The 12184-nt window shown below is 41.0% G+C and overlaps 1 protein-coding gene across 1 annotated transcript in view; it reads left to right on the top strand.

Moving 5' to 3' along the window:
- Positions 1 to 12184, top strand: part of anks1b (ankyrin repeat and sterile alpha motif domain containing 1B) — a 228075-nt gene that overhangs the window by 96526 nt on the left and 119365 nt on the right. The window contains exons 12-13 of the mRNA XM_022749064.1: positions 5810 to 5818; positions 8645 to 8801. Of these exons, the coding sequence (XP_022604785.1) occupies positions 5810 to 5818; positions 8645 to 8801 (166 nt within the window). The remainder of the gene's footprint in view (positions 1 to 5809; positions 5819 to 8644; positions 8802 to 12184) is intronic.

Below are 12184 nucleotides of genomic sequence, written 5' to 3' on the forward strand. Positions count from 1 at the left end.
ATACTGAGGTAACAGCACTTTGAAGTAATGTTACTGTAGAGTGAGCAATACATTTAATTTCATCTGTAGTTGAGATTATGAATAACTGAAACAGAGCAGATAACTGTTAAAGCAGCTGAAAATGTTGGGACATTTTGGGATGAGAGGACAGTATGGTAAATATGAAGCTACAGGGCGACCTGATAGCCAAGTGTCATACCATGTGGGTGCAAATGGTCTGAGCAGGCGAGTTCCCAGTTTGACTCCCGACCGGCCAGACTCTTTGCTGCATGTCATTCCCTTTCTCTCTATCACATTTCCAGTCACTCTTCTCTGTCCTATCAAATAATAATAAAGGCATAAAATGGCCGCACACAAAATGATAAGATATGAAGCTACATGGTGGTATCGATTTTCTCATCTTACTCTCAGCAAGAAAGTGAATAAATGTATTTAAAGACGGTACGTGGAGACCTCAGCAGGTATAAATGAAGAGACTGAAAGTCACAAGCAGTTTCTTGAATCACTAGACGTGTTTCTGAGTGGCAGTTTAATGCCACAGACCTGTGTTTAGTGGATTTCTCAAGAAGACTTTGACTTTGTGACAGATAATTTGGGGTCTAATGTTCCACTTCGCTCTCCTCTTTGTGTCTCTTTTTTTGTTCACCTTCTCATTTTTCTTTCTTTTGAACATTATTTCTTTCCCTGGCTGTAGTGAACATTTACAGGTGACTTATAGCGTCCTTACAGATGGTAGTTTAACCTCATAAGAGCAGTTTGAAATGTATGATTTTTATAAGGAAAGCATGATGGGGTTTTGATGTTTTTAGATGTGTTTTTTTTTTTTACTTCATCAAACAAATTACAGTCACGGAACCTATAGCCCCATCACAACATGTACTAACCACAAAACAATGCCCATCCAAACAAAGGGCAGATCAGCATGCTGTGCTACTGGTGCATCCGTGTGCGTGTGTGTGTGTGTGTGTTAAAGGTTGATGTGAAGCCGATGGGAGTAGTAAACAACCTCTAAAGCAATTCTCTGTATCATGATTGAGATATAAAAAGCTGAGTACCCATAAACGTAATAAATAGGAAGTCGTTTTTAGCACTGTGAGCCACCACTCAATGTACTGCCAGGTACACAAAGAACAAGGGATTCAGCACAAGTGAGTCACTGAGTCCAATTTTATTTCATTATATTGTTATTTTTATTCTTTTTATGGAAACAATTGAAAAATATAAAAATACAATGTGTAGTATAAATATCCTGTAGCTGCCTGAAAGTCAAGCATACAGGATACACTGTAATAAACACTGTGTTCTTGCAACATGAACAGAAATACTTTGATAAATGAAGATATGAAATCTGGATCAAAATGAGTTCTAATCGATCTGCTATTGCAGAAATTGTAGAAATGTATGATGCTTAAAAAGTTCTCACAAGTTAAGCGCATGGTAAGAATGCATACCTTGAACTTTTTGAACTAGAGGCGGTAACATTTCTCATGGCATAGATGAGGCTGGGAGTGGAATGCTTCCTTGTCTTAGAGTGCTCATGTCAGCTCAGCCTGTTGGTCCAAATATTCATTATGTTTATTAAATACAAAAAAAAAATCTTCTGAAGTTGTTAGGCAGTTAAACACAGTAAATGTTCGGTCACACAGCAGTGGCTCTCTGTCAGCAGCCTCTTGCTGTGGCTGGTTGCCGTGTCTGTGGGATTAAGCATGGAGCCAGGGGAAGCCACAGTTTGAGCTTTGCTCAATACAGCAGCCATCATGGGGAATGTGAAGGGTGTTATTTTCTGAGGAGCGACTGTCGGTGTCCCATGGGTGGCTCAGCTTGCTGATTTTTGTGGGATTAGCCAGCTATGGATTCTGCAAGGCAGTCCCTGCTCTGTCCAGCCTGCACCTTTCTGTCTCACTATCTCTTTTTCTTTCTCTCTCTTCTCCCCTCTCTTTCTCTGTTTCCCAGTTTCACACTTAGCTCCCTCTGTCTCACTTCTCATGTAGATCAACAAACTGCTCTCTCTAGATCTCTAAAGTAGGCTAAATAGGGAGGATTAAATCAACAATTTCCTGGCAAAAAACAGCCAGGCACAAAGCTGTGCACAGCATCCCAAAGACCATGTTGTAACCGTGAGATCTGCCAGATTACACAAATTGGTGCCTGTGCAAAGACAGAGACCTGTGCTCTCTAACAGTATCTGGCAAACTGCAACAGAGTCAGTGACGCTGCATTGAAGTATTGGGCAAACTATTGATTTGAGATGGTGAAAATGGTAACAGGGTAAACCTTATTCCTGCTTGACCTTGTTGTGTTGTCATCGTGAGCAGGTTAGCATCCTGACATTAGCATTCAGTTCATAACACCGCTATGCCTAAATATAGCCTCACAGAGGAGTTAGCATGGCTGTAGAGTCTTTAGTCTTTTTTCACTTTCTGAAGAGCCAAGCTTGCAGTTTCACTCTGCTCCCACTTTTAAAGCTAAGCTAGGTTAATTAACACATGCCATGAGATTGATATTAATCTCTTTATCTCGCTCTCAGAAAGATTGTGTGTTTTTGTGCATGTTGCCTTGAGTTGAGACGTGGACTCTGATTTTTGTTTTGATTTTTTAATTGCGGCAATCTTTCTTGATTTTCCATCTCCTGTTTTTGGTCAGTATGCCTCTCCACTACTGTCCTCCCATGACTGCACCTCCCTCCATCTCTCCCCTCAATGAGGCCCTCAGAGGGTCCATTGTCCTCTCTGATGTCCAGCCCTCCCTTTTCTCTCTAATCAAATAGCCTCCATGAGGAAATACCAGCAAATTATAGCCTCTATTCATATCTGATGGCCTATGAACTCTGTGTACAGTGTATGGGGAAGCGGGTTGGGTTGTGACTTGTACAGTATAGAGTTAAACGGACACGGACAGAGGAAGAGAGAGTCACAGGATTAAGATAGAAGTTCCTCGGATGTGACCACAGCAATAACATATTTCCTATTTGTGTTATCAGCTTTGCACACACACACACACACACACACACACACACACACACATGCACATGCACACGCACACGCACACACACACACACAGAGTACTGTATATAACTCTAGCAGATTCAGTTATGTGCACATATTGAGCTCTTACACAGACAAGGAAGCAAGCACATTAGCTCTCACATGAGCCCACATGTTAACTGTATCAGACAGACACATTCAAACACTACACTGCATTATTCCACAGATAAAATCACACACCGTTACATACAATCCTTCTGTCACGTTTGCAGGCACCGTCGCATGCTCACATACACACTAAAACTTTTAATCTGGCCTCTGCAGTTGGACGGGCGCTGCATAGGACCTGCTAATTAGTGGCCAGAGGAGGCCTCTGTTTGTCTGCTCTCTTCCTGTTCAGCTCAGACACAAGTTTCTCTGTGTCCTATCTCTGCCCCAAAAGATAGAGAGGGAAGGAGGGTGAAGGGTAGAGGGAGGGAAATGAATGAAGACTGAGTGTGTTTGTTTGTTGGACGGACTGCACATATCGCACTGTATGAAGCCTTTTCTGCCGCTTTTTAAAGCCTCTTCCAGGGCTGAGGACGAGGAGCGAGGATACCATCAACAGATCAGGTAGTTAAACCTGTTGTCACATTGCTGGATTAGTTTCATTTCCACATTTGGGCTCCTCCCAGGCTTCACTATGGACTTGAGTGTAAGGGATTTTCTTGCAGTGCCTGTCCTGTTGAGATTGAGGGCAAAGAGAGAAATGGGATTGCTCAAATTTTCAGCTTGTTGCTCTATTCGAACACGGCTGAATTGGCTATTTTCTTGTCTCTTTCTTGCTATCTTCTCTGTGAAAAATCAAGCATGTTGCCTGTACTTGAGTCCTGTTTCTGTTTGTCTTTCCTATTTTGTGTGTGTGAGGATATCTCTGCTCTAAACTGCCCTGCACTCCCACTTCCTCTACTTCCCTTCCTCAGCGCGAACTCATTTTCCTCTTCCCGCTCTGTCTGTCTGTCTCGTGCTCGTCTCCTTGGGATTCGCTGACACAAACTACAAAGTAAGTGTTGAGTTGGATCCTGGCATCCTTTAGTCTACCTGTGTTTTCTTCTCCCTTCCTTTTTCTCTCTCTGCCTCTGTCTTTATGCCAGGCAATGGTTTTTGTTACGCCTGTCAGATTTGGCCTCACTCTTTCACTCTTTCTGTTTCTTCCTAAGCTGTTTGGGTGGAAGCTACAGATTTAGAGTAACAGAAATAATGCAAGATGATGTAGAGGTGAAGGAGAGAGATAAGAGGTAGTAGTAGTGATAAAGGGAAGGGAAAAATGGCAAGAGCACAAGGAACTAGAGTGAGAAATTAATTTACAGTACACGCTACGAGTGATTCCTCATCTCTTGGTTCTTTTAAAGATAATTTCAGACACATTTCTGAATCGTTTCCTGCTTTTTATCTCTTTTCCCCTCACTCTTTTTAACCATAATTTTTTTTTCTCCCTGTAGACATTGCAGAGGAATCTCTTTCCTGACTGCATTTTGTCTCTGAGCTTTCCTCATATGTTTTCCTCAGTGCATCTATTAATGAGGCTACTCTACCTGTGGCACTTCAAAACTTCGGAAATTCATTGTTAATTCATGACATCTCTGTAATTACTGTAAACAAATGAGAGGGTGGTTGAAATGATTGGTAGCCTCAATCTCACATTTTTCTTTGATATGATATGATAGTGCTGACATTTTATTGCCAATCTGGGCTGCATTTCCCATTATCCTTGTCACTTCCTCTTGCAAAGACAATGGTTCCACTTGTCTGTGCTTCCATTTCAATATACTTTCACTTCCAGTAACTGCCTGAACCTGATTTTTTTCTAAAGAACTGCACCCTCTTCCAGCTTCGTGCCATGAAGCCATTTCCTGGTAACACACACTGTGAGTAAGCTCACACAAGAAACCAGGTCTCTCATGAGAAATCAGGTCCTGTAAAACCTTGTTGCTGGCAATCCAGTAGTTGAGATATATCAGTCTGGACCGACCAACCAACCAACCAACATTGCCAACCAATATTGATCTCATTTATCCACTATAATCCAGGTTTCTGGTTTACATCACATTTAAGAAATCATCTTCCTGCTGAAATCCGAGAAACCGTGTTATTTAAGTGCATGTAAACACAGTGTGAAATGCAGTGTAGTGACTTGTAGAGACTACCAGCTTTTCCTACGTCTTGCTGTTTTATCACAATTATGCTAAAGTCTCAAAATTAATGTGAAGATGATTCATTGCACATTTAATCTGAGCTGTCAGATGAGTTAATAATTTGCAGCAGAGTTTTTATGACCCTGAAAGCAGCAGTGAACAGCATCTCTTTATGCCTCTATCAGAGAGCTCTCAGCCTTTCCTTCAGGTCTGTGAGTGAAATCTGCAGCTAACCAGGCTGTCACGTCAAATCAGTGTCAGTCGAGGCCAGGCCACCTGCAGAGTGAAGGCAGAAAAGACTGACTGGATCTCCATTAGCTTGTAATGGCAGTCTAATTGAGTGCTGATGGAGATAGAAAGGGTGGGGGTCGGGGTCGCGGGTGGGGGTGTTAGTTTGTAGGCCTTTAATAAAGTGTGGTGAAAGTGAGAGGAATCATCAAGAGACTGATTGCTCTATCAGCCAGAATGATTAATCTATTTTGAGTGTTCTCAGTGTGTGATTGATGGCCTGGTGCAGTCTGGGTAATGTAGTAGTGGATGATGACAGCAAGAGTAATGGCTATTGAATGAGTAAAGGGGATTGGGAGAGGGCGAAGGGGGGGAAAGATATAGTCAGAGGGTTGAGAAATATATTTGGAGTGGGGTTGAAAGCAGGCATATGTACACCCACAACTCATCGCCATGGTGACAGGTTTACCACTGATCCCATTAGGAAGGGTACAACCAGGGGCAGGTTGCCAAGTGACACTTCAGAAATGATGATAGAGTCTTGTGTTGTGGGAAAAAGGCAGACATCCAAAGGCTGTGTTGCTGGAAAGAAATATTTTGTCTCTTTGGCTGAAATGACACTCGCCCCTGTAACCTTTTCCCCTGCTTCACATCACTCACTCTTGTTTTTCATTCTTTCTGGGTACACATCTGCCTCGGAGATAAGGGACCTTTTGGTCCTCAGCTCTCTCTTTGAGCCCTTTGGGGCTCAACCTTTTCACCAGTGCTGCAACAAAGTGCAATCTGAAATCTCCTCAAATGCCCAGAGAGAAGTCTGTTATATAAAGGTTCCAAAGAAACATTTCATTACATGTTACTCTGAATTAATTGTCTTCAAATAGAGATGCTGCAAGTCCCTTTTGGTGAAAATCATTGACGCATTTCATTTAGTATGCAAATTACAATTTAGGCATTTGGCAGACTCTCTTTTCAGAGCGACTTACAATAAGCTACACAAACAAAAAGTGAAACAGCATTAATTAAGAAAAGTGAATGAAGAGCACCCTTCCCATTAACAGTCTAATAACATATTATCAAGAATAACAACAAGAGCTTTTTTTCCTTGTGTGTGTGTGTGTGTATTGGGATTTGTAACCTTTACTGTGGTAATAGCTGGAGCTTGATGGAGGAGTGGTGAGGCCCACCTGTATCATAAAGTGGATAGATGATTAAAGATGATTAATTATTTACTCTTCTAAAGATTATATATTTTCATTTCGCCATGACAAGACAGTTAAGAGCGACAGAAAGTCAGGAGAAAGAAGGAGATGGTAAGTGGATTGAGGATGCAGGATGGACAACAAAGATGGAGTTGCAGCAGTCAAGCCTGAGATGAGCTTCGACCTGCAACTGTTTAGACTTCCTAATGAGGCTGCTGTGTCTGATCCCTCAGAGTTTATTGGGAGCAAATCTGCAGTATCAAGTGTGACTCCTGTATGAACCGGAAAGGACAGTTGGTTGTTAAGGATCACGCTGAGGTTATTGGTGGATTGGGAGTCCGGAGAGATCCGTGCACCTGTTTCCTCTTCTGAGTCAATAACACATGTAGTCAGCAAAATAAGGCCTGTTGGAGATTAATATGAATGAGTAATGACATGTGCCACAACTTGGGCAATATCACTGTAACAGGTAAAGGACTTAGACATTAAACTATTTTAAGTAAACTCAAGCAGTTTTTGCTGTTTTTCTGAGAACCATATCTAAACTAGGAGACACTTGTGAATGAGATCAAAAGAACATTAAATGATAGATAATGAAATGTTTGGCCCATAAAAACTAACCCCTTTAAAGCCTATTCAAAGCTGATTCAGAGAGTCTCTGCTGCTGCTGGCCCCCTGGAGTTGGTCCACTTCTGGCTCTGCGATTGGTCGGGTGCTTGGACCTCAGTGTACCTGCTTGCAGATCTTTTCTTGAGGCAGTCCTCTAATGTTAAACAAAAAGTAGAACTATTTGTCTTAGTTTTGCATAACCTCAGTTGTGGATATGTTGGGAATAAAACTCTTTTGTTCCCTGTTTCTCAGCAGCTGTTTTGCTCTTTGGTCTAAAATTCATTCACATCATGTGATGAGACCCTGAAGCGATTGCACTGTCAAATGATAGATTTTTACAGCAGCCACCTCTTTCATCAGTTAGATTGTTAATGAAATTGAAATATAGCCTTTGTATCTCATATTTTTAATGATGTACAATATAGCGCATAACAGGACTTTACAGTGTAAATATTTTCCAGCACATTTTTCACATAAAACCTTTAAACCTGACTGACTTTCTTCTACAAATTGCAGCAATTTCACTACAATCTACTGTTCATTAAAGACACTTGACTAGCAAATCAACATAAGATTCACTGTGATTTATCCCTAATCCTTACTAGTCTCAACAATTTTAGAGCAGATGAATGTTGAGAACTGCCCTTTTTTTTTTCTTATAAGTAAAGCTCCAGCAAAACCCTGGTGATCACGGTGATCACAGAGAACAAAACCCAGAAGTCCTAAAGGGACCGTTAAGAGACTCTACAACAAATTCTCCAGGATTGAAAAGACGAAAGAAAAGTTCAAACTTTTTCCAACCCTTCATTTTCAGTGTTTTCTTTGAACATTGGCCTAAATCTTTCATGACAACTGAACTGTGTGAATGTGTTTGGACTTAAATGATACCCTTGAGCTGAACTGAGATATTACTGAGCTGATGTGCTTAGTTGTTTTCTTTTAGTTTCCTATCGTGCACCTCAGGCGAACAGGTGAACAAAAGATGGACACCATTGGCCCTGGATAGACACTGTTTGCTACACATTTGAAAGCCCACATCAAAAGCTTTTTTTCAGCTTTTTTTTTTTTTTTTGCTGAATTTTGTTCTGCTGTGCTTCTCTGTTGAAGCTCATGAAATCAAAATAACACTCTGGTATAATATTGTGCATCTGCACTCAGTGAGAGGCCTCTTCACTTTGCTTTCCAAACACTATTAATTATCATAATACATCATGTATGGGTCTTTTTGAAGGGATAATTTGCCAGTATAGCTGCAGTATATAATTAATAATATAGTTAGTGTTGTGTTTGTGTTTAGCTAAATGAAGAGTTCCTGCAGGGGTCTTTCAATTTAAATGTGCACATTTATGCTTGGGAAACTAAACTTTGGCCATGAAATCGTGCCCACTGTGTCACTGGATGATCTCCCTCACATTTCTCTTTGTTTGTTTTCCCTCTGTCTCTCTCCCAGGACTCAAAGCGTTCCGCAGAGATTGTCACATCACCATCTCTGGATGTTTTCCTTCCAGAGGACGAAGACAACCCGTATGAGTCTGTGACCACCGCCGTCACACGCAAACCCTGCTCACTCGATATCAACCTCCGGCTCAATGCCTGTCCCCGCAATGGTAAGGCAAAATATCAAACTCAGCTTTTAGTCAGTGTGTCACCTGTAGTTTCACCTTCTAAAACACAGATGCCATCCTCATCCGTCCTTAAAGAGTAACTTAGCTGGGTGTGCTTCATTGCATCTGTAACCACACCCAACACTCACAGGGGTCCAAGAGTGCACCTTTACATCACTGCTGCATGTGAAGATGTAAAACCACTGGGTTTTGCTTTCATTCACCACCTCACACCTACAGTATTGATTTATTTTGTGTCTCAATCAGCTTTTCTGTCAGACAGATCTCAGTCAATTCAATAGTCTTTACCTGTTTAACAAAATGATTGCCTCATTTTGGAAAGACATTCTAGTACTTCATGATCTATAGCAAGTATGAACTCAAGTTTACTGCTGTACTCTTCCATGGCTTAGGAATGGATTTATGTTTGTTTTACAGAATTTAAAAGGGTGAAAATATTACCATCAATCTGAAATGATTAAAAACAGATACGTGTGGTACAGAAAATGTACATTTAGCCAGTTAGTTGACCATGCAAAACTGACCAAAACCAATCAACAAACTTGTGTTTTTTAGCTGTTGTAGTAAACATACTGTTAGATTGAACTAATGAGCGTTGCTGACAGCTCTTTCACTCTCAACTTTCTGGATTATTTTTTAAAGTATTTATTTCTTGTGGGTCTCTACACGCCTTTGGGCTTTTAGGCCTTTAAAATAATTTGACAGAGGAACATATGGTGACTTCCAGTGTGATCATGTTTACTGTGTTCACAAGCAAGAGCCTATATGAACATCCCATTGTTTGTGATGATCACGACTTCAGTGTAAGACTTGAACAACCTGGACACCAAGCCAAGTGTATTCTGTATTCAACATAAACACAAGTTCCATTGTACTAAATACGTGTGGAAAATGTGGGTGAGAGTGAGAGCAACATTATTTGAAATACATACATTGTTGAATTTATGTGTGTAGCATTATTTGGACTATTGATTTCTTTAAGGAAAGTAAGGGAAGGGTGATTTTAATTTTGCATATGTTGGGGCAACCGACAACCTAGTGGTTAAGGTGCATACCATATAACCTGTAGCTAGTTACTAATTAGTTTTGTACTGGACAGGTAGGGTGGGTTTATCAGAGCTTTTATTTGCTAACAACAGCTACCTGACGCCGAGAGCAGTGAGACTGAACCATAACAATAAAACCAAACAATGTGCTAAAAGACACTAAAACTCTCCATGCAGATGAGGGGAAACACGGTGTCGGGTAATCATCAGCTGTGAGTTCATCACTATGAGTGACACCTTTCACATACACGTTCTGTAATTTGACAATATGGTGTAATGTCATCCAGACAGATGACTGTCAAATATTTCAATTTCCACCTTCCTGATGTATAAACCCCTGTGTAAATAGGGATTCTTGACTAAAGTTACTATTCAGCACTTTATTCCTGATTCAGTTACTTTTTCACTGCCATCCACACTGTCTTCAAATCTGTTTTCAGTGTTGGATTCAGTGTGAGCTAATCCTCCAGCCTCAGACCTTTGAGTCGATTCTGTTTGCTCATCACTTGTTTGGTCTGCAGCGTTATACTTCGACTCCCACGACAACAAACACCCACAATGTGTTCTTCCCTTTCACTCAGCTCCCATAGCGATGCTACACACTGAAGGTTGTCACGGCAACTGCATCACCAGCTGGTGAGTCACCTGTATGTTGCCATGGGAACTGCCTTGCCAGTGGCACCCCCCCTCCTTCCCAATCAAACCCTCCCCCCCTAACAGGAGCGGTGTGAGGCTACTGTAGAGGCTTGTTTTGTGTGTGTTCAAGCGTGTCTCGTCCCACGTTTGGCTGTTACATCTCCTCTGTGATTGGCTGTAGGATAAAGGAGAGCTGAACTGTCAATATACAGTAGACTGTGTGTGTGTGTGAGAGAACTGGGAGGTTAGCTGCTCTATGTCAAAGTGTCTTTTGGTAGAAAATTGCTCCACTGATGTAAGTAAGCAATGTGGGTGTTGTGTTTGTTCTCAGATCTCTGAGCGCTGTTACCTGGCCAAATGACAGAGAGACGTAGAGAGAGAATGGAAATTAAAGTGAGTGAGACATAAACAGATAATGAGGGAGCAAAAGAGGCAAGAAAAAAAATGCCAAAGAGAGAAGTGAGGAGGAACTCCATAGATTTCCATGTGATAGGTAAAAATGACTAGAAATACATTATGCCTTACGGGCTCCGGATACTGTCATGTTGCAGAGAGACAGACATTAACGAAAGGTGAGAGAGAGTCTGATGGAGAGAGGATAGATTAAACATTCAGTCGATGAAGTTGGAGGGTTGTCTCAGGCTAAGCTATTTACACGAGTGTGAATCTCTGACGCAGAAGGAGGGAAAATCCTGGATTCCTGCTTAAAGTCCAGTCACATTTCAGGCTAATTGGACATGGGTGTGAGTCAGTCTCTCTTCATCTGGCTCTGAGAGGAAGGCAATGATGATGAAGAAACATGGAGAAAGAGGGGTTCAGATGAGAGAAAAGAGGAAAGGGAAGAGCAGAGAGAGACTTGGTGCATTACACTACAAAAAATAATCCTTCTCGATAAGTCATCTGGTCTGCTAATGATTCTAAAAATCCTTCTTGTGGTTAATGGTTATATTGTGTAAATAGAATAAGATAATTACATGTTTTTTCCAAATTAACTAGTTTTAATAGTATGTTTTAAACCTGGATCGGATGTTGCTAGGTTGAGTCGAAACTTAAATTAGTCTTGATGTTGCAACAACATTTTACAGTTCTGTAGTCAGAGGACATATTGGGAAAAATAAAAATATACCAAAAAAACAAAAAGTATATAATGGTACAAAACTGAGGTTAGTACACATCATACACTTTATAATCTTTCTGTGTCAAGAACATATCAAGTAGAAACAAAGGTTTAAAACGAATATCAATGACTCTGAGTTTATGCAAAGTAATAGTAAGTGAACAGGCTTCTCTCTATAGTTGCACCAGCAGGAGAGCTGCTACTGCTCTCAGGACTAGCTTCCCTGCCATCGGAAGCAGGGCTGCTAGCATCTTCACCACTGTGTTTGAAAAAAAACAAACAAATTTTGGCCTGACATTGAGACGTTCAAGGTCGACGTCTGTCAATCTTTGGTTTTAGAGGGATTTATAACACTTGCTGGAAAGCTTTCATTGCACTTAACATAACAAACTGTCAACCTCTCTCCTCTGCTCTGCTGTGTGTGGAGGGGCTATGACACACACAGTGAAACAGAAGAGGAGAGGAGAGAAACGTGACTGTAAGTGACAGCAAAATGCAGTAGAGACTCACACTGAGCTGAAATGAAACAAGTGAACACAAATTAGGTAAATAACACAAATTATTTA

Source organism: Seriola dumerili, unplaced genomic scaffold (genome assembly GCF_002260705.1).
Source record: "Seriola dumerili isolate Sdu_G_001 unplaced genomic scaffold, Sdu_1.0 BDQW01000138.1, whole genome shotgun sequence".
NCBI lineage: Eukaryota > Metazoa > Chordata > Actinopteri > Carangiformes > Carangidae > Seriola > Seriola dumerili.